A 27,052-nucleotide genomic window follows, 5' to 3' on the forward strand; every position below is an offset into this window, starting at 1 on the left:
CAAGAGTGACCATGCGGACTTGTCCAATCAGAAATTAAATGTTCCTTTACGTGCCCCTATGAACAGGACTCACATTTCTGGAGAGAAGCTTTCTCTGCATGACAGTGGCTTCCTAAATGAACAACCTAAAATGTCTCGGCCATTCAGAGCTTATTGTACCCTTAATGGGGAGGGACCTACCTAAATTTGTCCAATAGAAACCTTGACAGTGTGCACTAGTGAATACACCCCATTTCTTTGGCACTATTGCAGCTGTGCAATACTATCAAAAAAGGTAATTGTTTATCTTGATGGTAGCATTTTGTTATTCAATTGAACAGACTTACTACTCGGCTTTGTGACCATATTCTGTCCTGTGTATCAGTCAGGCCCGACCAAGAAAAGTGTAACATGAACAAAAAAACATGAAAAGCCCCACAATCTTTTTCCTTTATTGAATCTTACAAATGTCAAAAGCAGTATGCTTCGTTTATGCCACAAATACACATTTCGGGACTTTTTTTTAAAGGTACCTTTATGTCCACAGTTTAAGTCTCATTATGATAAACTTGCCAATATACATATTGGAGCAGAGGAAGCATTTTGTTAAATGAAAATTAATAAAATATATTTTGAATTGACAGGACAATATTCTGATAGAAGCAGCATTGTGGGATATAATTGGCTATCAGTAGAGAAATGGGGGGGATATAATTGGCTCAGACCGTGGGACAGTTACCCAAACACACTGTCCTGGACCCCCCAAAATCATTTTCAAAGATTCTCCATTGAAAAGCATCTGTGTCCGTGTAACCATCATGGCTTTGCTGTGAAGCATTTTTAAATGACCACTGATTTACACGCAGACAAACAAAAACAATGTTCTTGGCTAAAAGCTCAGCTGAACCCAACACAGATCATTTCTATGTGTACGGAGGATCACAGCTATAAAGTGTAAACTTATGAGTCTCTTCAATTTAAAACACAAAAACGACCACACCATAATCCCGATTTTAGTGCACTAGTTTTGATCAGGGCCCCATAGGGAAGAGGGTCAAGATCAGATCTATACTATCCAGCTCTTGTGACCGTGTCACTTGAGGTATGTAGCCTTATGACACCTTAAGAGTACCTATGACATGCTAATGTCAGTTGACCAATTTGCCTTTGAACATCCAGTAGCAGTGGCAGCCTAGACATCTGTAAATTCAGTCATGTCCACCTGTGGTGTGAGCGTTATCCTGTTCTGGTATTAGAGCCGGGATTCAACCCCCCCCCCCCTTACGTTCGTCGACAATGCAGCTTTAAAAAAATAAAAAAAAAGGCAATGTTACCGCGCATGTGGAGATAGCATTACCTTTCAGAACAAATGTCAAGCTGCTATAAAGACAGGGGATCTGAATCCTGGCCTATACCTGCTCCAGTGAATAGAAAAGAAACAACAGTCCTGGGAACAACAACCAACATTGTAGCAAAGAATTACTTTTTGAGCGATGCAAGTTCTTATCACACATTATTATTGTGATCATTAACGGTAGGGCAGATATTCAAGGCAATTGAAATATGCAGCATCGTACAGCAACAGTGATTACTTTGGTAGAATAAGTGCATAGGTGAATAATATATTAGAGAGACTAGCGACGTCGCTGTCTTTCAAAATCCGCAGGGTCTAGAACTAGGACTCAAATCAGCTCAAGGGGGAAAATAATGACCTGTAAAAGTCTCCTTTTGATTGAATCCCAGCCAATGTTATTTTAAGGTTAGCTAAACATGGAGCCCATTTCTCCCCCTCCCCAGAGTGAAGAGAAGCTCCAACGCTCTGTGTGCAAAATGTTTACAAGCTAAAAGACCCGTGTTGACTGTGTCGGACTGCCAGAACCCTGGAAGACTAAACAGGCCAGCCACGACAACATCCTCCTCATCCCGTCATAATCTTCATCAGAGGACAACGGGAGCGTTTATCATCTGTGAGATAGAAAGGTCATTGTGTTGATGACTTGGTTTCTATTTCAATTAACTTGTTGGGGAGAGGAAGTTCACTTACCTTTTTAAAGTGTTCCCCAGCTGAGCAGCAGTTAGAGAAGAACCTGGGAGGACCAACCAGAGGTTGAGTGTCTGGGCCACAATCACACTACAACTCCAGGGCCTGACAGAGGGACGTTGGCCTTGCTCCAAATATAACAGTTACTACAAATGTGTGTGTACCTGTGACTGGTCCAGAACTAACCAGCGTTCTGTGGTTGTCTGAAGGTCCTGTCCACTCAGAGGCTCCCTCAGGCGAACCCTGACCTCCACACGTCCTCCGGTAGGCTTACGGCCATCCATCACCTGTAGTACAAAACATAGTATCACTAAAAACACACAACCAAAACAGTTCACTCATATTCCTTTCAAGCCAAAATGAACAAAAAACAAACAAACATGTTACATTTACCAAGCCGCCAGCCTTTCCTTTATATCTGAAGGGTACTGCTGGTAACTCAGCCTGATCTAGTCATGAATGCTGTAATGTGTCTAATAATTCAGCGAACCTCAAACTACACTGCTCAAAAAAATAACACTTAACACAATTTAACTCCAAGTCAATCACACTTCTGTGAAATCAAACTGTCCACTTAGGAAGCAATACTGATTGACAATAAATTTCACATGCTGTTGTGCAAACGGAATAGACAACAAGTGGACATTATAGCAAGACACCCCCAATAAAGCAATTAGCAAGACTCCCCAATAAAGGAGTGGTTCTGCAGGTGGGGACCACAGACCACTTCTCAGTTCCTATGCTTCCTGGCTGATGTTTTGGTCACTTTTGAATGCTGGCGGTGCTTTCACTAGTGGTAGCATGAGACGGAGTCTACAACCCACACAAGTGGCTCAGGTAGTGCAACTCATCCAGGATGGCACATCAATGCGAGCTGTGGCAAGAAGGTTTGCTGTGTCTGTCAGCGTAGTGTCCAGAGCATGGAGGCGCTACCAGGAGACAGGCCAGTACATCAGGAGACGTGGAGGAGGCCGTAGGAGGGCAACAACCCAGCAGCAGGACCGCTACCTCCGCCTTTGTGCAAGGAGGAACAGGAGGAGCACTGTCAGAGCCCTGCAAAATGACCTCCAGTGGGCTGTGTGTGTGTGGTGTTCCTTTCACCTCTATAGTGACAACCAGCTCCACTTCATCACTGGGACGCGCTGCTGTAACTAGAAAACTGCCGCTGCACCCTACCGCCATCTTCCCAGAGCGCACGCCGATTCTGTCTCTTCTCTCTTCAGTCTGGTGCTGCATTCTGTTGTTTTGTGAACGATTGGCGGGGGCAAATCGTACCGCCACCGGCTCTCTCCACGTCATCCTTAACCCCCACGTCATCCTTAACCCCCACGTCATCCTTACCCCCCACGTCATCCTCTCTCCACATCATCCTTACCCCCCACGTCATCCTCTCTCCACATCATCCTTACCCCCACATCATCCTTACCCCCCCATCCTTACCTCCACTATCTCTCGTACTTCACTCTCGGTCTCCAGTTTCTCCAGTTTGATGTGGGCCGTCCCGATAGGCTTGTCGCTCCGCAGGAAACCCCTGTCACGTGACACACACAAAGACCTCGCTCATCACTTACACTCAAAGGATCAAAACAACTTCCACAAAGGACTCCTCACAAGGTCGTGTTCCAGTTTGGACGTGTGTGTGTGTGTGTGTGTGTGTGTGTGTGTGTGTGTGTCAGACGTACCCTTTGTGCAGCAGTTCCAGTTTGATTCCTTTTGATTGGACCACTCTCCTAAAGCCTCTGTGGTTCCGGTTGATGTTCAGAGTGAAGCCCTGGTTGAACTCTGGAGCAGAGAGACGACAGGAAATTGGGTAAGCTATTTCACAGACACACCACAGACATCATGGTCCTGGGCGTTACCTGGGGAGTTGGTGTTCTTGACCACGGCCGTTCTGTGTTTCTGGGGTTGTTCCTGAGATCAACACAGAGAGACAGACAGTTCAAATAGAGACGATTACTTCTGCTATGACACAGGCCTTCTCAGACCAACCATCCATAGGCATACTATAGCTGGAGCACAGCACACCTGTGCTTGACGATTAGTGGACTATGGTGAATATGATGTGTTCGTGTTGGATTAGAACAAATACGTGCAAATGAATGTGAGTCTCCAAGAACAGGTAACAGGTAAACTGAACAGTAGCTTTTAACTCACCATACTGGGATAGGGGAAGTCAAACTTGACAAAGGCATCCAGATCATTGGTAGCTATACCTGGGGAGAGACGAGGAGCAGAGAGACATTAAGAGAGGACCGACCACTGACTCAATACCTGGGGAGAGACGAGGAGCAGAGAGACATTAAGAGAGGACGCCCACTGACTCAATACCTGGGGAGAGACGAGGAGCAGAGAGACATTAAGAGAGGACCGACCACTGACTCAATACCTGGGGAGAGACGAGGAGCAGAGAGACATTAAGAGAGGACCGACCACTGACTCAATACCTGGGGAGAGACGAGGAGCAGAGAGACATTAGAGAGGACCGCCCACTGACTCAATACCTGGGGAGAGACGAGGAGCAGAGAGACATTAAGAGAGGACCGCCCACTGACTCAATACCTGGGGAGAGACGAGGAGCAGAGAGACATTAAGAGAGGACCGACCACTGACTCAATACCTGGGGAGAGACGAGGAGCAGAGAGACATTAAGAGAGGACCGACCACTGACTCAATACCTGGGGAGAGACGAGGAGCAGAGAGACATTAAGAGAGGACCGCCCACTGACTCAATACCTGGGGAGAGACGAGGAGCAGAGAGACATTAAGAGAGGACCGACCACTGACTCAAGGGGACCTGGGGACGGGAAGGACGGGAGGACGGGCAGAGAGGACATACGGGAAGACGGGAGGATACGGGAAGGACCGCCCAGGGTGGACTGGGAGACACAGGGGACTACAGGAAGGATACAGGAACAGGTGGATACAGAGGGGTCAATGTTACCTGAAGGAGCAGGCAGATTCATCCCTCTGACCACCACCACCACCATCTCTGTACTACTGAGCTCTGGGAAGATCCTAGAGAGAGAGAGAGAAAATGTTTTTTTATATTGTAAATATCCAAAATAAGCTTTGGCAATATGTACATTGTTACGTCATGCCAATAAAGCGAATTGAATTGATAACACATAAGAGTGAGATGAAGAACGAGAGAGAGAAAGAGAGACGACAACCTGACGGTGTGGTATGTCCTCTCCTCAAAGTGATGTTTAGGAGGGTCCAGTCTCTTCGACTGGGACAGCTTCAACATCTCCAGACTCTTCTTACAACTCTCTGCCATCTTCTCAAACCTCGACACACACACACACAACGGGCAGAACATCAGTACCACGACGCCAGAATGATGCGTGTAAAGTGTGTGTGTATATCAGTTGGTGTTGTATTATGCATGTTAATTAGTCTATGTATTTGATTTTTTGTGTGTGTGTGTGGTTTTCCCATTCATAGGGACAGGGACAGGCTCGGCGTGTACAGGATGCTACGATGAAGATGGTCTCTTACTTGGTGGTCTCAGCGACGTTACCCAGATGAGTGAACTGCTTGGAATAAGTCATGCACTTCTACAGGAGACAGAGAGAAAAATAAAATGATTCATTGTTGGTGGCTGCAACCTGTCATGGGTATGCTTGTTATTGTTAAGGACTGGGGAGTTTTTCAGGATAAAACGGAAATGGAATGGAGCTAAGTACAGTCAAAATCCTAGAGAATGACATGGTTCAGTCTGCTTTCTACCAGACACTGGGAGATGAATTCACCCTTCAGCAGGACAATAACCTAAAAAACAAGGCCAAATCTACATGAGCTACATACCAAGAAGACAGTGAATGCTTGAGTGGCCGAGAACGTTTAGACTATATAAAATATGTAGCAACACATGAAAATCGTTGAATAGCAATGATCAACAACCATGTTGACAAAGTATGATATATTATGGGATATATTATGAAGAATTTTTACAAATGAATTATGGGCAAATATGGTACAATCCAGGTTTGTACAGCTCTTGGAGACTTACCCAAAAAAACTCAGGCTGTTATCGCTGCCAAAAGTGAATCTTTGTTTTATAATTGTTTTCTTTGGTACTTTTTACCCTTTTTTGTGATATCCAAATTGGTAGTTACAGTCTTGTCCCATTGCTGCAACTTCCCTACGAACTTGGAAGAGGCAAAAGGTCGAGGGACAAGCGTCTCCTCTGAAACACGACCCACTGCTCGCTGAACCCAGAAGCCATCCGCACCAATGTGTTGGAAACACCGTACAGCGACCATGTCAGCGTGCTGGCGACCATGTCAGCGTGCTGGCGACCATGTCAGCGTGCTGGCGACGTGCGCCTGGCCCGCAACATGGAGTTGCTGGAGCGAAATGGGACAAGGACATCCCGGGCCAGACAAACCCTCCCACCATGTCTGGGCCAAAGCGTGCTGGCGACGCTGGGCCAAACCCTGCGCTGGGCCAAACATGGAGTTGCTGGAGCGAAATGGGACAAGGACATCCCGGGCCAGACAAACCCTCCCACCCTCCCCCGACGACGCTGGGCCAAACCCTCCCTCCCCCGACGACGCTGGGCCAAACCCTCCCTCCCCCGACGACGCTGGGCCAAACCCTCCCTCCCCCGACGACGCTGGGCCAAACCCTCCCTCCCCCGGCGACGCTGGGCCAAACCCTCCCGACCCTGACGACGCTGGGCCAAACCCTCCCCTGAACGCTGGGCCAAACCCTCCCCTGACCCTGACGACAGCGCTGGGCCAAACCCTCCCCTGACGGCGCTGGGCCAATTTTGCGCCGCCTCATAGGTCTCCCGGTCACGGCCGACACAGCGTGAGATCGAACCCGGGTCTATAGTGATGAGATGCAGTGCCTTAGACCGCTGCGCCACCCGAGAGGAGTGTGAATAGTTAAGGAAATTAGATTTTTCTGTACTTAATTTTTTATTGCTAAAAACATGTTTTCACTTTGTCATTATGGGGTATTGTGTGTAGATGGATAAGAACAAACATATTTAATCAATTTTTAACTGTCAAAATAAATACTTCATGACTCATGTCAGTATAGTAGCAGGTCTTAATAAATACTTCATGACTCATGTCAGTATAGTAGCAGGTCTTAATAAATACTTCATGACTCATGTCAGTATAGTAGCAGGTCTTAATAAATACTTCATGACTCATGTCAGTATAGTAGCAGAACAGCAGCAGAAGAGGACAGTAGATATAGAAAGGTTTCCTCTGGACTCCTGTGTGTTAACATCTCCACACTTCTCTATTTGTCAAGCCTTTGAGTTTGGATGCATGTGAAAAAAAAAACTCTCCTTTCATTATCTAACAAGCAGTTAGTACCTCGTACTGTTCATTGAGCATCTTGGCCAGTTGAGTGTAGACCTCATCTGTCTTCTCTGAGACCTGGACTTCACTGTGATGAACCAGGATGAAGTCCTCATCCTCGTCACCAGGGGGCGACGGCACCTAGAGAACAACACAGACAGACAAGGTGTTACACCACAGAGGTAGAGGATTGTAGTTCCTTCCTACTAAAGGGAAGTCTGGAATGACCCACCTTCCCAGCATAACATTGTTGATATACAATAGTATTGTCTATTTTTGTAATACCAGAACTATGATCTGCTGCACAATGACATTGTTACCAAGCCACAAACAATCTGAATAAATAATTTCTCAAAACAGACTTGTCAGGCCTAGTTAAGTTCTGCTGCCGAGATGAGAACATATTTCAAATTGATAGGGCCATGTTTCTCATATCAGTTACATTAGCCTACCCTTTAAAACTACACTGAACGAAAATATAAAAAACAAAAAGTGTTTGTTCAATGTTTCACGAGCTGAAATAAAATCTCAGAAATGTTCCATATAAACACACAAAAAGCTAATTTCTCTAAAATGTTGTGCACAAATTTGTTTCCATCCCTTTTAGCGAGTATGTCTCCTTTGTCAAGATAATCCATCCACCTGATATTTATTTGACCTTTATTTTACCAGGCAAGTCAGTTAAGAACAAATTCTTATTTTCAATGACGGCCTAGGAACAGTGGGTTAACTGCCTGTTCAGGGGCAGAACGACAGGTTTGGACCTTGTCAGCTCGGGGGTTTGAACTTGCAACCTTCCGGTTACTAGTCCAATGCTCTAACCACTGTGGCATATCAAGAAGCTGATTAAAGAGCATCATAATTACACAGGGGCACCTTGTGCTGGGACAGTTGTGTCACACAACGCCACAGATGTCTCAAGTTGAGGGTTTGTGCAATTGGTATGTTGACTGCAGGAATGTCCACCAGAGTTGTTGTCAGGTATTTAAATGTTAATTTCTCTACCATATGCTGCCTCCAACTTTGTTTTTAGAGAATTTGGCAGTACATCCAACCGGCCTCACAACCTCAGACCACAGTGCCACCAGACTCAAGTTCAAATATTTAAAAAATCATTTGTAACATCACGATGTTGTCTAACATCGGCGCAACGGCTGTTGAACATCATGATGTCATGGCGACGTTGGCAGGCTAAAGGTCATGCGCGGAAACACGTCATCCATTGGGTCTGACGGTCGTGTCGCGCCGAACTGCACACGTGCAGGCCCACTGCTTCAATATAAAGTCGTTTTTCGACAACAACAAAAAAGTAAACGTGTCAGTTTGTAACTTTCACCAGGTTGGATGTAATGACCGGTCGAGCTACTAAAAAAACAAAATGGCGGAAATTCACCTTGCTGATGTCGACGTGTTTGCCTGCCTTGACGGCGTCGATGAGCGGCTCCAGTCCCTTGGCGGTACGGAGCAGGGTTCTGGCTGCGTCCATGTCGTTCTTCTGTTTGGCCTGCAACGCCGCCTTCACGTACTGCTGCCTGCGTCCCTCCACAAAGTCCAACTGCTGTAGCGCTGTAGGGAGGAGAGGAACAACGACTTCCTATTCCCTATATAGAAGGCCGCTTTCGACCACAGTAGTACACGATGTTGGGGTATAGGGGATGATCTGTGGTGATTTGATCAATCCTTTCATAACTGTTTATGCCAGTAGTCCTGTTAAAGTAGGGACTGGGGTTGTCATCTCTTCTATTGATTGGCCGTAGTCGGGGAGTTAACCAGTAAGTACGCTCGTCTGTTTTTCCCCCAATGGTATTTGTCACATGCTTGGTAAACAGGAGGTCACGACATTTAGAGCACCGGCTAGGACCGCGGAGGTCACGACATTTAGAGCACCAGCTTGGACCGCGGAGGTCACGACATTTAGAGCACCGGCTAGGACCGCGGAGGTCACGACATTTAGAGCACCGGCTAGGACCGCGGAGGTCACGACATTTAGAGCACCGGCTAGGACCGCGGAGGTCACGACATTTAGAGCACCGGCTAGGACCGCGGAGGTCACGACATTTAGAGCACCGGCTAGGACCGCGGAGGTCACGACATTTAGAGCACCGGCTTGGACCGCGGAGGTCACGACATTTAGAGCACCAGCTTGGACCGCGGAGGTCACGACATTTAGAGCACCAGCTAGGACCGCGGAGGTCACGACATTTAGAGCACCAGCTAGGACCGCGGAGGTCACGACATTTAGAGCACCAGCTAGGACCGCGGAGGTCACGACATTTAGAGCACCAGCTAGGACCGCGGAGGTCACGACATTTAGAGCACCAGCTAGGACCGCGGAGGTCACGACATTTAGAGCACCAGCTAGGACAGCGGAGGTCACGACATTTAGAGCACCGGCTAGGACAGCGGAGGTCACGACATTTAGAGCACCGGCTAGGACAGCGGAGGTCACGACATTTAGAGCACCGGCTAGGACCGCGGAGGTCACGACATTTAGAGCACCGGCTAGGACCGCGGAGGTCACGACATTTACAGCACCAGCTAGGACCGGAGGTCACGACATTTACAGCACCGGCTAGGACCGGAGGTCACGACATTTACAGCACCAGCTAGGACCGGAGGTCACGACATTTAGAGCACCAGCTAGGACCGCGGAGGTCACGACATTTAGAGCACCAGCTTGGACCGCGGAGGTCACGACATTTAGAGCACCGGCTAGGACCGCGGAGGTCACGACATTTAGAGCACCGGCTAGGACCGCGGAGGTCACGACATTTAGAGCACCGGCTAGGACCGCGGAGGTCACGACATTTAGAGCACCAGCTAGGACCGCGGAGGTCACGACATTTAGAGTACCAGCTAGGGTAGGGGGCTAGAGATAGGGCTAGAGGGTAGGGGATAGAGATGGGGCTAGAGGCTAGGGGGCTAGAGGGTAGGGGATAGAGATGGGGCTAGAGATGGGACTAGATATTGGGGGCATAGAGATGGGACTAGAGGCTAGGGGGCTAGAGATGGGACTAGAGGCTAGGGGGCTAGAGATGGGGCTAGAGGCTAGGGATGGGGCTAGAGGCTAGGGATGGGGCTAGGGTCTGACCTGTAGCAGACAGGCTCTCTCTCTGGTGGGTCCTGTCTGCAGAGGGAGAGGTGCTCCTCTTGGGCGTCTGGGTCGTGGGCGGAACAGCCAACATGATGGGCTTCTTTAACTTCTCAGGAACAGAAGGCTTGCTCTGTGGATAGGAGCAGTCAAACAACACACCAACCCCATGTCTCAAATCCCACCCTATTTACTACTTTTGCCCCAAAGGTCGCTGGATCGAATCCCCGAGCTGACAAGGTAAATATATTTGGTTCTGCCCCTGAACAAGGCGGCTAACCCACTGTTCCCCGGACACTGATGATGTGGATGTTGATTGAGGCAGCCCCCCTACACCTCTCCGATTCAGAGGGGGTTGGGTTAAATGTGGAAGACACATTTCAGTTGTACAACTGACTAGGTATCCTAACCCTTTCCCACACAGGGATAGGGCAGACAGGCCTGGGTTGTGCTCTATATGAGGTGGTTTCTAGTGCACAATATTGGAAGGAAAGAAATAGTTTACCTCCTCATTCTCTCCTTCCTCCTCTCCTGTCACTATGGTTTCCTCAGATGCCAGCTTATTGGCTGCCTCCAGCATGGCAGCGAATCCCTGCTCAGCTCCCGCCCCCCCCTCCTGGCCAGGGATTGGATGAAACCCTGTTGGATGCAGATACATCATTCTGATTGGATCACACAAACATAACTTGATCTCGATATATATATAGTTCATACACAACTAATGCTACAACTACAATAAATGATCTGTTTTTACATTCAGTATCTAACATTATGAATGGAACAAGAGCTTGTTTCTGATGTACCAGGACACCCCCTGGACAGGACACTAGTCTATCTCCTGTTTATTTGAGACAGTGTGATGTACAGTTGGACAGGCCCCTGGACAAGTCTGTCTCCTGTTTCTGTAGTGAGACAGCTTGATGTACCAGGACACCACCTGGACAGGACAATAGTTTGTCTCCTGTTTCTGTAGTGAGACAGCTTGATGTACAGTACACCCCCTGGACAGGACACTAGTCTATCTCCCGTTCCTGATGATGTGACAGCTTGATGTACAGTACACCCCCTGGCAGGACACTAGTCTATCTCCTGTTCCTGTAGAGAGACAGCGTGATGTACCAGGACACCCCCTAGACAGGACACTAGTCTATCTCCTGTTTCTGTAGTGAGACAGCGTGATGTACAGTACACCCCCTAGACAGGACACTAGTCTATCTCCGGTTCCTGTAGTGGGATTGCCTGACACTAGTCTATATCCCGTTCCTGTAGTGAGACAGCTTGATGTACAGGACACCGGCCTGGACAGGACACTAGTCAATATAGTGCTTGATGTACCAGGAAGGAAGGAACTAGTCTATCTCCTGTTTCTGTAGAGAGACAGCTTGATGTCAGTACACCCCTGGACAGGACACTAGTCTATATGGTTTCCTGTAGAGATGACAGCTTATTGATGCCTCCAGGACATGGCAGGACAAGTCTATATCCCGTTCCTGTAGTGAGGCAGCTTGATGTACCAGGACACCTCCTGGACAGGGTCTATCTCCTGTTCCTGTAGAGAGGCAGCTTGATGTACCAGGACACCCCCTGGACAGGACACTAGTCTATATTCTGATTGGACAGCTTGAAACAGGATAGATAGATCTAGTCTATATCCCGTTTAGACACAACTAATGTACAGGACAACTACAATAAAGACATCTGTTTTTACATTCGGTTTTAACATTACTAATGGAACAGGACAGCTGTTTCTGTAGTGAGACAGCTTGATGTACCAGGACACCCCCTGGACAGGACACTAGTCTATCTCCTGTTTCTGTAGTGAGACAGCTTGATGTACAGGACTCACCTGGGGGGACAGGCAGCTCAGCATAGTTGACAGCTCGTCCTGCTTTGTGGGTACGGATGGCACTCTGGTATTGCTGTGGGAACAGGTCAAGGGTCATATCATAGTCCTCTAATAACCAGAGGTCAAAGGTGATAAGGATGTAGGCATGGATTGAGTCCCATCGTAACGCTGCCACGTTTTGGACTTTGACCCCCCCCCCCTTTTTTTTAAAGGTTGTGTTTGAGCTCCATTGGATTGGTTTATTTCTTCTGCATCTGCAGGCCCCGGCCGTCTCAGGCCGTCTGCAGGCCCCCGGCCGTTTTTTAGGCCGTTGTCTGTCTTTGAGCTCCATTGGTCTCATTGGTTTATTTCTTCTGCATCTGCAGGCCCCCGGCCCGTCTGCAGGCCCCGAGCCGTCTGCGTGATTAACGGGGGCTGCGCTACAGATAATGGCTGATCCTGAAGGGGACCGGGATTGGGTCTTTTTTTTTTTTTTTACAAAAATATCAGAATGATTTGAGCTACAAAACTATTAAAAAAAAGTAATCTCTGAAAAGCTGAGACACGTAACATGTTTTGGTCTATGACCTCACACAAGAGTCATTAGAAGGGGGTCTTCTCCATGGACCCCAGGACTGTGGCAGGTTGTTGATTAGGCATGTTGTTGTTGTTGCCATTTGTCAATTTAAAAAAACTCATGAATCAAACTGTTTTGTGTTCTACTTGTAGTCCTGGTTATCCTGAACAACACTTCATTATGAGGATAAATATAAGGGCTGGACATGCAGACAGACAAATGAACCGGCGATTTTTGATGGAGTCTCGGGACAAAGGGTTTTAAGTACTTTGTGATAAACATATTTTTTAAATTATTTTATTGACCCCTTTTTCTCCCCAATTTTGTGGTATCCAATTGTTAGTAGCATTATCTCATCGCTACAACTCCCGTACGGGCTCGGGAGAGACGAAGGTTGAAAGTCATGCGTCCTCCGATACACAACCCAACCAAGCCGCACTGCTTCTTAACACAGCGCCCATCCAACCCGGAAGCCCGCCGCACCAATGTGTCGGAGGAAACACTGTACCTGGCAACCTTGGTTAGCGCACACTGCGCCCGGCCCGCCACAGGAGTCGCTGGGCGGCGATGAGACAAGGACATCCCTACCGACCAAACCCTCCCTAACCCGGACGACGCTGGGCCAATTGTGCGTCGCCCCACGGACCTCCCGGTCGCGGCCGGTTACGACAGAGCCTGGGCGGGAACCCAGGGTCTCTGGTGGCAAAACAGTTTTTTTTTAAAGAGACAGAGTACAAATAGAAAGTTATTCGTTGTTCTACACTGTTAAGGTTAGGTCTTAGGAGGCGTTACCTTGGCGATGCGCTCGTGCATGCGGGCCTTGCGGTCGTCTCCGCTGGCTTTGGCCTGGGCGCAGGCCTCCTGATACCGGTCTCTCCGCTGCTCCAGGGCCTCCAGAACGTCTTTAGGCTGGGCAGGGACAGCAGAGGGGGCTGGAGGTGTGGAGGCAGGGGGATTGGGGCTTGAGGTCTGTCCAGGACCGGGTTCGTTTTCTGGGCCAGATAAGGCCGAGATGACCCCTAAAGACAGAGCAATGGATGATAAATTATGACTAATCAAATATAAAAAAATATATATAACATCTTAGAGACAGACAACTTTGACATCTTTTTCCAAAATGGCTCCATTCTCTATATAATGCAGTGGTTCTGATAGGGCTCTGGCCTAAAGTAGTGCACTACAGAGGGAATAGGGTGCCATTTCAGATCAGCCCTGTGGTCACTCCTTACCCGAGGATAGTGAGGGTGGCAGGCAACTCAGGTCCACCTCCTGCCCCTTCTCCAACGCTTCGATCACCGCGTCAAACCTCTGCAACCAAAAACACAGACAACAACAAGATATCACAATGGCAGTCTTTGTTGACTTCCTACATGTTTTGCATGCCTCAGATAACTCCAGGGCCTCAGTGAGGAACAGGACAAAGAGAAAGGAAGCAGAAGAGACAGATACAAATGGACTCAAACAACTCCTCCAGCTGCCCTAGTTTAACACACAGAGAACATCTCTCTCCTCCAGCTGCCCTAGTTTAACACACAGAGAACACCTCTCTCATCCAGCTGCCCTAGTTTAATACACAGAGAACATCTCTCTCCTCCAACTGCCCTAGTGAACACACAGAAAACATCAGCTGCCCTAGTTTAACACACATAGAACATCTCTCTCCTCCAGCTGCCCTAGTTTAATACACAGAGAACATCAGCTGCCCTAGTTTAACACACAGAGAACATCTCTCCACCAACTGCCCTAGTGAACACAGAACAACAGCTGCCCTAGTGAACACAGAGAACAACAGCTGCCCTAGTGAACACAGAGAACATCTCTCCTCCAGCTGCCCTAGTGAACACAGAACATCAGCTGCCCTAGTTTAATACACAGAGAACACCTCTCTCCTCCAGCTGCCCTAGTGAACACCTCTCTCCTCCAGCTGCCCTAGTGAACACCTTTCTCCTCCAGCTGCCCTAGTGAACACCTCTCTCCTCCAGCTGCCCTAGTGAACACCTCTCTCCTCCAGCTGCCCAAGTGAACACGCAAGAGAACATCTCTCTCCTCCAGCTGCCCAAATGAACACACAGAGAACATCTCTCCTCCAACTGCCCTAGTGAACATCTCTCCTCCAGCTGCCCTAGTGAACACAGAACATCTCTCCTCCAGCTGCCCTAGTGAACACAGAACATCTCTCCTCCAGCTGCCCTAGTGAACACAGAACATCTCTCCTCCAGCTGCCCTAGTGAACACACAGAGAACATCTCTCCTCCAGCTGCCCAAATGAACACTCAGAGAACATCTCTCCTCCAGCTGCCCAAAGTGAACACTGCCCAAAGAGAACATCTCTCCTCCAGCTGCCCAAATGAACACAGAGAACATCTCTCCTCCAGCTGCCCAAATGAACACTCAGAGAACATCTCTCCTCCAGCTGCCCAAATGAACACTCAGAGAACATCTCTCCTCCAGCTGCCCTAGTGAACACAGAACATCTCTCCTCCAAATTCTATAGTAGGCAACAAGGCTGCTGACTCTCCATGCATCACTTAGTCAGAGTTGTACATAGAGGATGGACCACAAAACCTTGACCAGGCTCATCCCCAAGAGATCATACATTACCCCCCTAGCTTATTCCTGGAAGAGCCTAAGATCATACATTACCCCCCTAACTTATTCCTGGAAGAGCCTAAGATCATACATTACCCCCCTAGCTTATTCCTGGAAGAGCCTAAGATCATACATTACCCCTAGCTTATTCCTGGAAGAGCCTAAGATAATATAATACATTACCCCATAGTTTAGGAATAGCCTAGTGGTTAGAGCGTTGGACTAGAAACCGAAAGGTTGCAAGTTCAAATCCCCGACCTGACAAGGTACAAATCTGTCGTTCTGCCCCTGAACAGGCAGTTAACCCACTGTTCATAGGCCGTCATTGAAAATAAGAATTTGTTCTTAACTGACTTGCCTAGTTTAATGAAGGATAAAGTAAGTAAAATACACAAAAATTCCTGGAAGAGCCTAAGATAATACATTACCCCCCTAGCTTATTCCTAGAAGAGCCTAAGCTATAGATCTATTCTTTAAAAATGTCAACACTTTTTGATCCCAAAAACATACAACCGTTACCTTGCTGGTCCTGAAGTAGAGTTTGACTTGTTCCATGTCTCCTTGCTGCTTGGCTTTCAGAGCCGCCACTTTATACTCTCTCTGTCTGCCTAACAGCATCGCCTTCGTGGCCTCGCCTACTGTGGGATCAGAGGAGAACACACAGAGAAACACAGCAATCACAACCCAGGAGGTGTAGAGAAACACAGCAACCACATCCCAGGAGGTGTAGAGAAACACAGCAACCACATCCCAGGAGGTGTAGAGAAACACAGCAACCACATCCCAGGAGGTGTAGAGAAACACAGCAACCACATCCCAGGAGGTGTAGAGAAACACAGCAACCACATCCCAGGAGGTGTAGAGAAACACAGCAACCACATCCCAGGAGGTGTAGAGAAACACAGCAACCACATCCCAGGAGGTGTAGAGAAACACAGCAACCACATCCCAGGAGGTGTAGAAACACAGCAAACATCCCAGAAACACAACAACCACATCCCAGGAGGTGTAGAGAAACACAGCAACCACATCCCAGGAGGTGTAGAGAAACACAGCAACCACATCCCAGGAGGTGTAGAGAAACACAGCAACCACATCCCAGGAGGTGTAGAGAAACACAGCAACCACATCCCAGGAGGTGTAGAGAAACACAGCAACCACATCCCAGGAGGTGTAGAGAAACACAGCAACCACATCCCAGGAGGTGTAGAGAAACACAGCAACCACATCCCAGGAGGTGTAGAGAAACACAGCAACCACATCCCAGGAGGTGTAGAGAAACACAGCAACCACATCCCAGGAGGTGTAGAGAAACACAGCAACCACATCCCAGGAGTGTGCAACCACATCCCAGGAGGTGTAGAGAAACACAGAGGTGTAGAGAAACACAGCAACCACATCCCAGGAGGTGAGAAACACAGAAACATCCCAGAAACAAGCAACCACATCCCAGGAGGTGTAGAAACACAGAAACACAACAACCACATCCCAGGAGGTGTAGAGAAACACAGCAACCACATCCCAGGAGGTGTAGAGAAACACAGAAACAACCACATCCCAGGAGGTGTAGAGAAACACAGCAACCACATCCCAGGAGGTGTAGAGAAACACAGCAACCACATCCCAGGAGGTGTAGAGAAACACAGCAACCACATCCCAACCACATCCCAGGAGGTGTAGAGAAACACAGCAACCACATCCCAGGAGGTGTAGAGAAACACAGCAACCACATCCCAGGAGGTGTAGAGAAACACAGCAACCACATCCCAGGAGGTGTAGAGAAACACAGCAACCACATCCCAGGAGGTGTAGAGAAACACAGCAACCACATCCCAGGAGGTGTAGAGAAACACAACAACCACATCCCAGGAGGTGTAGAGAAACACAGCAACCACATCCCAGGAGGTGTAGAGAAACACAGCAACCACATCCCAGGAGGTGTAGAGAAACACAGCAACCACATCCCAGGAGGTGTAGAGAAACACAACAACCACATCCTAGGAGTGCAGTGAACCTCCTGCAGACAAACAAATGTAACATTCATTTGGTTGGAGGCAGGTGATTCTTGTTTACTGTTCTCATTTATCTAATCTGTGGTAAATTTCAGGAGCCTACATGGTAAAAAAACAAGTTGATCGAAATGATTGACTAAGTAACAGCAACAATCATTAAATTATTGATTTCCTGTGTGACCTGTGCTGGCCTGTCCAGTCTCTTCCTCTCCCTCAGTGCTAGGCTGGCTGCTGACAGTGGCCAGAGTAGAGATAGACAGCTCCTCCTCACTGCTGGGTGATAATGCCTCAGGTGAGACAGGTACAGGTAACATTTCAGCAGGAACAGCAGCCTCTGGCTCCCCCTGCTGTTGTGGAGGTGTCAGTTCAGGGTCAAGACCAGAAGGTGGAGGGGGAGGAGCACGTTGTGGGGGCGGTGGAGGTCGGGGCTCCACTGGCTACAGGTGGGGGAATGTCAGCCTCATCCACCTTCCTCCCCTTCTTCAATGAGACCAGCATGGACTCCAGGCTCTGTGGGGAAGCACAGAGATAAGGAGATGGGACAAAAAAGGTTTTCGGACTTTAGATCTGGGGGGGGGGGGGGAATAGTCAAATCCTCCTGCTAGACCCAATAGCAAATTGTCTTTTACTCATCGCTACAACGCCCATACGGGCTCGGGAGAGACGAAGGTTGAAAGTCATGCGTCCTCCGATACACAACCCAACCAGCCGCACTGCTTCTTAACACAGCGCCATCCAACCCGGAAGCCAGCCGCACCAATGTGTTGGAGGAAACACCGTGCACCTGGCGACCTTGGTTAGCGCACACTGCGCCCGGCCCGCCACAGGAGTCGCTGGTGCACGATGAGACAAGGATATCCCTACCGGCCAAGCCCTCCCTAACCGGGACGACGCTGGGCCAATTGTGCGGACCTCCCGGTCGCGGCCGGTTGCGACAGAGCCTGGGCGCGAACCCAGAGTCTCTGGTGGCCCTTCACCACTGCGCCACCCGGGAGGCCCATTAATTATGATTTTTATTTTTAAAAAGGGCAAACTGATTCTAGATCAGTGTTTACTCTGAGAAGCTTTGTGAATATAGGCTCTGGAAAGCAACAAGGAGTACATGCTTTTGCTCCAGCTCTACACTAAACACAACATGAGAGTTTATAGTGAACTACAAATTAGCATCGCCACCTGGATCCCTCTGTCGTATCTCCGTGCTTTAGACGATTCCCCTGAGGCCTTGGCGTGGGCGACAGCTGTCCGGTACATACTCAGTCTCTCCTCCAAGGTGTGCTGCAGACTGCCAGGTACCGCAGGAGGAGCTAACTGATGATAAGAACAACAACCAAGTTTGATCATTCAGTGTTCATGTGTACTATGAAGGTTACAGTGCTGTCTTCAAGAAGTATTCATACCCCTCGACTTATTGCACATTTTTTAATTGTGTAATAGACCATTCCAAATGTATTTATATTTTCTCTCATCCATCTATACAAAATAGGGCGTAATGAGTCAAAACTTGAGTTTCCTTCCTCTCCAGCAACTGAGTTAGGAAGGACGCCTGTAGTGACTGGGTGTATTGATACACCAACCAAAGTGTAAAATAATAATTTCACCACAATCAAAGGGATATTCAATTAATGCTCTGTTTTTTTTGTTAAACCCCATCGACCAATAGGTGCCCTTCTGTGGGAGGCATTGGAAAACCTCCCTGGTCTTTGTGGTTGAATCTGTATTTAAAATGACTGCTCAACAGAGGGACCTTACAGATAATTGTATGTGTGGGGTACAGAGATGAGGTAGTCATTCAAAATCATGTTAAACACGATGAGTGCACACAGAGTGAGTCCACGCAACTTATTATGGGACTTAATTGACACATTTGTAATCATTAACTTATTTAGACTTGACAAATCATTTTCATTTAAAAAAATCCCCCAAAAAATGACAAAACATAATTCCACGTAAACATTATGGGGTATTGTGTGCAGGCCAATAACATGTAATACATCTTCAATACTTTCTCAAGGCACTGCATGTGACCTTCCGGGTTGCCAAGACTACGTCCCAACGTAAGCCCGGGTTACCAAGACTACATCCCAACGTAAGCCCGGGTTGCCAAGACTACGTCCCAACGTAAGCCCGGGTTGCCAAGACTACGTCCCAACGTAAGCCCGGGTTGCCAAGACTACGTCCCAACGTAAGCCCGGGTTGCCAAGACTACGTCCCAACGTAAGCCCGGGTTGCCAAGACTACGTCCCAACGTAAGCCCGGGTTGCCAAGACTACGTCCCAACGTAAGCCCGGGTTGCCAAGACTACGTCCCAACAGAAGCCGGGTTGCCAAGACTACGTCCCAACAGAAGCCGGGTTGCCAAGACTACGTCCCAACAGAAGCCCGGGTTGCCAAGACTACGTCCCAACAGAAGCCCGGTTGCCAAGACTACGTCCCAACAGAAGCCCGGGTTGCCAAGACTACGTCCCAACAGAAGCCCGGGTTGCCAAGACTACGTCCCAACAGAAGCCGGGTTGCCAAGACTACGTCCCAACGTAAGCCCGGGTTGCCAAGACTACGTCCCAACGTAAGCCCGGGTTGCCAAGACTACGTCCCAACGTAAGCCCGGGTTGCCAAGACTACGTCCCAACGTAAGCCCGGGTTGCCAAGACTACGTCCCAACGTAAGCCCGGGTTGCCAAGACTACGTCCCAACGTAAGCCCCCAACGTAAGCCCGGGTTGCCAAGACTACGTCCCAACGTAAGCCCGGGTTGCCAAGACTACGTCCCAACGTAAGCCCGGGTTGCCAAGACTACGTCCCAACGTAAGCCCGGGTTGCCAAGACTACGTCCCAACGTAAGCCCGGGTTGCCAAGACTACGTCCCAACGTAAGCCCGGGTTGCCAAGACTACGTCCCAACGTAAGCCCGGGTTGCCAAGACTACGTCCCAACGTAAGCCCGGGTTGCCAAGACTACGCCCCAACGTAAGCCCGGGTTGCCAAGACTACGTCCCAACGTAAGCCCGGGTTGCCAAGACTACGTCCCAACGTAAGCCCGGGTTGCCAAGACTACGTCCCAACGTAAGCCCGGGTTGCCAAGACTACGTCCCAACGTAAGCCCGGGTTGCCAAGACTACGTCCCAACGTAAGCCCGGGTTGCCAAGACTACGTCCCAACGTAAGCCCGGGTTGCCAAGACTACGTCCCAACGTAAGCCCGGGTTGCCAAGACTACGTCCCAACGTAAGCCCGGGTTGCCAAGACTACGTCCCAACGTAAGCCCGGGTTGCCAAGACTACGTCCCAACGTAAGCCCGGGTTGCCAAGACTACGTCCCAACGTAAGCCCGGGTTGCCAAGACTACGTCCCAACGTAAGCCCGGGTTGCCAAGACTACGTCCCAACAGAAGCCGGGTTGCCAAGACTACGTCCCAACGTAAGCCCGGGTTGCCAAGACTACGTCCCAACGAAGCCCGGGTTGCCAAGACTACGTCCCAACAGAAGCCCGGGTTGCCAAGACTACGTCCCAACAGAAGCCCGGGTTGCCAAGACTACGTCCCAACGTCCCAAAGCCCGGGTTGCCAAGACTACGTCCCCAACGTAAGCCCGGGTTGCCAAGACTACGTCCCAACGTAAGCCGGGTTGCCAAGACTACGTCCCAACGTAAGCCCGGGTTGCCAAGACTACGTCCCAACGTAAGCCCGGGTTGCCAAGACTACGTCCCAACGTAAGCCCGGGTTGCCAAGACTACGTCCCAACGTAAGCCCGGGTTGCCAAGACTACGTCCCAACGTAAGCCCGGGTTGCCAAGACTACGTCCCAACGTAAGCCCGGGTTGCCAAGACTACGTCCCAACGTAAGCCCGGGTTGCCAAGACTACGTCCCAACGTAAGCCCGGGTTGCCAAGACTACGTCCCAACGTAAGCCCGGGTTGCCAAGACTACGTCCCAACGTAAGCCCGGGTTGCCAAGACTACGTCCCAACGTAAGCCCGGGTTGCCAAGACTACGTCCCAACGTAAGCCCGGGTTGCCAAGACTACGTCCCAACGAAGCCCGGGTTGCCAAGACTACGTCCCAACGTAAGCCCGGGTTGCCAAGACTACGTCCCAACGTAAGCCCGGGTTGCCAAGACTACGTCCCAACAGAAGCCCGGGTTGCCAAGACTACGTCCCAACAGAAGCCCGGGTTGCCAAGACTACGTCCCAACAGAAGCCCGGGTTGCCAAGACTACGTCCCAACAGAAGCCCGGGTTGCCAAGACTACGTCCCAACAGAAGCCGGGTTGCCAAGACTACGTCCCAACAGAAGCCGGGTTGCCAAGACTACGTCCCAACGAAGCCCGGGTTGCCAAGACTACGTCCCAACGTAAGCCCGGGTTGCCAAGACTACGTCCCAACGTAAGCCCGGGTTGCCAAGACTACGTCCCAACGTAAGCCCGGGTTGCCAAGACTACGTCCCAACGTAAGCCCGGGTTGCCAAGACTACGTCCCAACGTAAGCCCGGGTTGCCAAGACTGTCCCAAGACTACGTCCCAACGTAAGCCCGGGTTGCCAAGACTACGTCCCAACGTAAGCCCGGGTTGCCAAGACTACATCCCAACGTAAGCCGGGTTGCCAAGACTACGTCCCAACAGAAGCCGGGTTGCCAAGACTACATCCCAACAGAAGCCGGGTTGCCAAGACTACGTCCCAACAGAAGCCGGGTTGCCAAGACTACATCCCAACGTAAGCCTGGGTTGCCAAGACTACGTCCCAACGTAAGCCCGGGTTGCCAAGACTACGTCCCAACGTAAGCCCGGGTTGCCAAGACTACGTCCCAACGTAAGCCCGGGTTGCCAAGACTACATCCCAACAGAAGCCCGGGTTGCCAAGACTACGTCCGAATGTTGCAGCACATTATCACAGCATAGGCATCAACATTATACCTGTACACAATCTAACACAAGCAGTCCATTTCATTTCTATTAACTTGAGCTATTTCAAACGGACACAGAAACAGTAGTCGCATAAGGGAAGGAGGATTCACACACTTCAGTATTGTAAAAATAGTATTTCACTCCACTTGTTTGCCAGAGTCTGTTGAGAACGGAAATGTAAGTGCTGTTTGCATGTAGTTGACAATGCTCTGATTAGAGACGTGAGTAACAAGCCCATTAATGCTTCAGTATTTCATACACACAGGCAACACCGTCAAAACTAAAAAGTCACACGCTGGAATTGCAGAATACAACTCGGTGTATGTGTTTGTATAGGCAGGTGATGTCATGTTAGTTTACCTGGGGTGGTGATTGCGGAGGCTCTTCCGTGGAGGTGGGTGTCACATGATCCTCCGTTTCCTCGTCACCCACCACTTCCTGCAGCTCAGCCTGGTAACATATTAACAGTCAGGCACAAACAGAACATGTTAATCATAGGTTCAACGCAACACTAACACAGCGCAGTGAGACACACACACACACACACACACACACACACACAATAAGTAAAAGATGATCAAAAATAGATTGAAATAAACGCAAACAGTTACCAGTAAATCTTCATCATCTTCCAGGTTTTCATCATCATCATCGTCATATATATCCTTCATACACTCCTCTGCCATTCTGGCTATATTCTCCATAGGTAAGGGGGCTAGGACAGAGAGACATATCAATTAGTGAAACATATCAGCGGCGTAATCAGTGGGAGAGATATTATAAATTAACATGGGGGGGGGTTCCTTCTTGTGATTTTTTTTTAAAGACGTGATCACAAGGATGACCTATGACCCTCAGAGAGTAATGTTTTTACCACACTGCTGGACGCTCCTCACCTCCGTTCATCAACAAAAACAATGAAGGCAGTGGGGGGCAAACAGTGGCGTTGTTCCCTAATAGGGATTTCATCGCAAATGTAAAAAATACATTTTTTAAATTGTATCTCATTAAATTAAAGTAGAGATACAGTGCCTTCAAAAAGTATTCATAGCCCTTGACTCATTACACCTTCTCTTGTGTTTACAATCCGAAATCAAAATGGATTAAATGAAAAACAAATTCTGTCAACCATCCACACAATACCTCATCTCCATCGAGTACACCTGTTGCCAATTCAATTGTTTGAACATGATTTAAAAACACACACAAAAAAAAACACTTGTCTATAAAAAAAGTCCCACAGTTGACAGTGTATGTCAGACAAAACCACAACGTCCAAGGAACTGTCCGTAGATCAGAGATAGAACAGCGATTCGGCATACAGTATATCTGGGGAAGGGTATAAAACATTCTCTTAAACGTTGAAAGTTTCCAAACAGCACAGCGGTCACCATTGCAGGAAAAATATGGAACTACTCAAGACCAAACTGAACAACCGGGCAAGAAGGGCCTTAGTCAGGGAGGTGACCAAGAACACAATGATCACTGACAGAACTACAGAGTTCCTTGGCTGAGATGGGAGAAACTTCCAGAAGGACAACAGTCTCTACAGCACTTCATCAATCTGGGCTTTATGGGGGAGTGGCCAGACGGAAGCCGCTCCTGAGAAGAAGGCACATGACAGCATGTCAGGAGTTTGCAAAAAGGCACGTGAAAAACTCAGCGCATAAGGCAAAAGATACTGTGGTCTGATGAGACAAATTGAGCTCTCGAGCCGGAATGAAAAGTGCTGTCTGGAGAAAACCAGGCACAGCTCATCACCCGTTTAACACCATCCCTACCGTGAAGCATGGTGGTGGCAGCATCATGTAATGGGGATGCTTTTCAGCAGCAGGGACTGGGACACAAGTAAGGATAGAGGGGCACAATGAATGGAGCCAAATTCAGCCAAATGCATGATGAGAACCTGCTTTAGGGTGCAAACAATCTTACACTGGGGCAAAGATTTACATTCCAACAGAACAATGACCACAAGCATACAGCCAAAGCAACGCAGGAATTTCTACGGAACTAGAATGTATAAATCATTGAGTGGCCCAGCCACAGCCCAGACATAAATCCCATTGAAAATCTATGGAAAGACTTGAAGATTGCTATTCACCGCCTCTCCCCATCTAACTTAATAACAGAGCTTGAGAAATATGCAAAGAATAAAGGACTTAAAAATAAAAACTAATCCAGATGTGCAAAGCCGATAGACATACCCAAGGACACTCAAAGCTTTAAAATCCTCACCAAAGGTGTGATATTTCCGTATTTATTTTCAAATAAATTTGCTACAATTTCTACAGACATGTTTTCACTTTGTCATTGTGGGGTATTGTGGGAAGATAGTTGAGAAAGTCAAGTGGTATGAATACTTCCTGAAAGCTGTATAGTTCTTGTATTTTTATTTATTTTACCTTTATTTAACTGGGCAAGTCATTTAAGAACAAATTCGTATTTACAATGAAGGGCTACCGAGGAACAGTGGGCAAACTGCCTTGTCCAGGGGCAGAACGATAGATTTTTACCTTGTCAGCTCGGGGATTCGATCTTGCAACCTTTCGGTTACAAGGCTACCCGCCGCCCCTCTAACCACTAGGCTACCCGCCGCCCCTCTAACCACTAGGCTACCCGCTCTAACCACCAGGCTACCCGCCGCCCCTCTAACCACTAGGCTACCCGCCGCCCCTCTAACCACTAGGCTACCCGCCGCCCCTCTAACCACCGGGCTACCCGCCGCCCCTCTAACCACTAGGCTACCCGCCGCCCCTCTAACCACCGGGCTACCCGCCGCCCCTCTAACCACCGGGCTACCCGCCGCCCCTCTAACCACTAGGCTACCCGCCGCCCCTCTAACCACCGGGCTACCCGCCGCCCCTCTAACCACCGGGCTACCCGCCGCCCCTCTAACCACTAGGCTACCCGCCCCAACCATGAGTACAACACAGTGTGTGAAGACTTACCTTTCTGCTTTAGTCTCCCTCCAGCAGGCTTGCCCCCAGTGAGAGCTGATAACTCTGCCTCTAGATCAGCATCATCCACGGTCGGATCATCCATGTCCTGCGTCATCTCCTCTGGGTTGAAGTCCACAAACAAACCCATCTGGAACCAAGGAAGGTGAATGGTGATATTGGCTAGCTAGTGTGTGTCAGAGAGAGAGGTTAGCCAGCCAGCCTCCTCGTTGTCATTTTACGTTGTTACACAGACACACACACACACACACACAGGTGACGTGTCCCTCTCACCTGTTTGGCTGCAGCTGCGCCCTGGCCCTTTGGCAAAGGAGCCCTCTTCTTCTTCCCGAACATACCGCTAGTTTTAAAACACCCCTAACCGGAGGAATTAAACGGTCCCAAGAGATCTGGGGGAAAACAGAAGACGACAGACTAACGTTAGCTAGATAGCTAACTAGTGATGTTGCTACGCTAAACGTCAGCTAGTTAACACTACTAACAAGCGTTAGTAAGTTCAACTTAAAGTTGTTAAATTAAAACAGTTGCAGGTGCAGCAGGTCATGTGAGCTAACGTAGCTAAAAAAATATTGAAACGGCAGAGGCTTGTAGTGAACTAGTTAGTAAAGTTACCACTATTTTTTTTGCTAAAATAGCTAACATTACACAGTGGATTTGCTTGCTAGGGTATGAGGCAACCATTTCGTGACAAGCATAAACCGCCTCCCTTGAGGTAGCTAACGCTACTTCGGTGTTTTTAAGCCAGCTAGCAAAGCATTAACATCCGCTAGTAGCAAAACTATCTGTGGGTAGTTAGTTAGCTAACGACGCTTATAGTACGACCATTGTCCTTTACCTACTCATTCACCACGAATGCAACGTACTTTCCCTCAAGGATAAACGTGAAATCTCCAGCCAGCGACCAGTTGACGGTTATTTACTCTCAGACTGACAACCAACTTCTTCTTCTTCGTGTGAATTTCCCCGGCGGACTGAATGCTGCGTTGTGTATTGCTGCCCATCGCAGGTCAGAGTGCAGATTGCACATTTTGTAAAAAACAACAACATAATAATAATAAAAATAAAAAAATATACAAAAAATATATATATATATATTTAAAAAATGAGGGAACATTTTTTATTGTACCTCCGTCTAACACTGCACCTTGCCTATATACACCCCCCCCCTTACCATTTATTTGGCCCAAAACGAGCCTACACGAGGCCATCAGCATGGCAGGATTGAACCCCTTCTCTCAACTTCCTGTAGATCTTCTGCACTGAAATCTTTCACATCCAAATATTTATCTGCTGCTGCAACTACCACATCTGTCTTCTGTGATTTCCGTTCCATCAATGCAGTGCAGTTGATCACCATGGTTATAAATGCATGACATTCAACCTTACTAAAATTCATTTTCTCTGGATCTCTCTCTTCAGGCCTCAATGGGGGGCTCCCAATCAAATCCCTCATCCTTGAGCTATCCTCTACTTTCCTTACTGCCTCTGCATATGAAACCTTCTTCCTCACTCGAATTCTGGCAATCTCAACTTGTCTCTCTCTCTAGTACAGGGCACTTCAGACCCCCAGTTGCATAGGCGATTCACAGTTTACACACAGTGCTTTCTCAACCCCAACTACACACTTGCTCTGACTATGACCTCCTGCACACTTTCCACATCCTGGGACCTCCCTTCTACATACTGTTGCTACATGTCCAAATCCTTGGCACCTAAAACCCCGTAGTGGGTTCAGGACAAACACCGTCACCAAATAGCTAATATACCCTAGCCTGACCTT

At 48.6% G+C, this 27,052-nt stretch overlaps 1 protein-coding gene across 1 annotated transcript; it reads right to left on the bottom strand.

Annotated features, from left to right (window-relative positions):
• Positions 1 to 415: 415 nt before the first annotated feature.
• On the bottom strand, positions 416 to 26,227 carry cc2d1b (coiled-coil and C2 domain containing 1B). The gene is given in 26 exon segments (XM_064992060.1): positions 416 to 1,944; positions 2,024 to 2,066; positions 2,185 to 2,307; positions 3,461 to 3,551; positions 3,703 to 3,802; positions 3,880 to 3,931; positions 4,175 to 4,233; positions 4,962 to 5,035; positions 5,191 to 5,307; positions 5,519 to 5,577; positions 7,354 to 7,479; positions 8,732 to 8,904; positions 10,430 to 10,562; positions 10,935 to 11,068; positions 12,276 to 12,348; positions 13,624 to 13,850; positions 14,061 to 14,139; positions 15,940 to 16,055; positions 17,614 to 17,843; positions 17,845 to 17,942; positions 18,606 to 18,740; positions 22,676 to 22,765; positions 22,927 to 23,030; positions 25,264 to 25,402; positions 25,546 to 25,661; positions 26,108 to 26,227. Coding segments are annotated over 24 exon segments (2,607 nt in total). The 5' UTR covers positions 25,609 to 25,661; positions 26,108 to 26,227; the 3' UTR covers positions 416 to 1,944; positions 2,024 to 2,054.
• Positions 26,228 to 27,052: the final 825 nt, after the last annotated feature.

This window comes from Oncorhynchus masou, chromosome 17, assembly GCF_036934945.1.
Source record: "Oncorhynchus masou masou isolate Uvic2021 chromosome 17, UVic_Omas_1.1, whole genome shotgun sequence".
Classification (NCBI taxonomy): domain Eukaryota; kingdom Metazoa; phylum Chordata; class Actinopteri; order Salmoniformes; family Salmonidae; genus Oncorhynchus; species Oncorhynchus masou.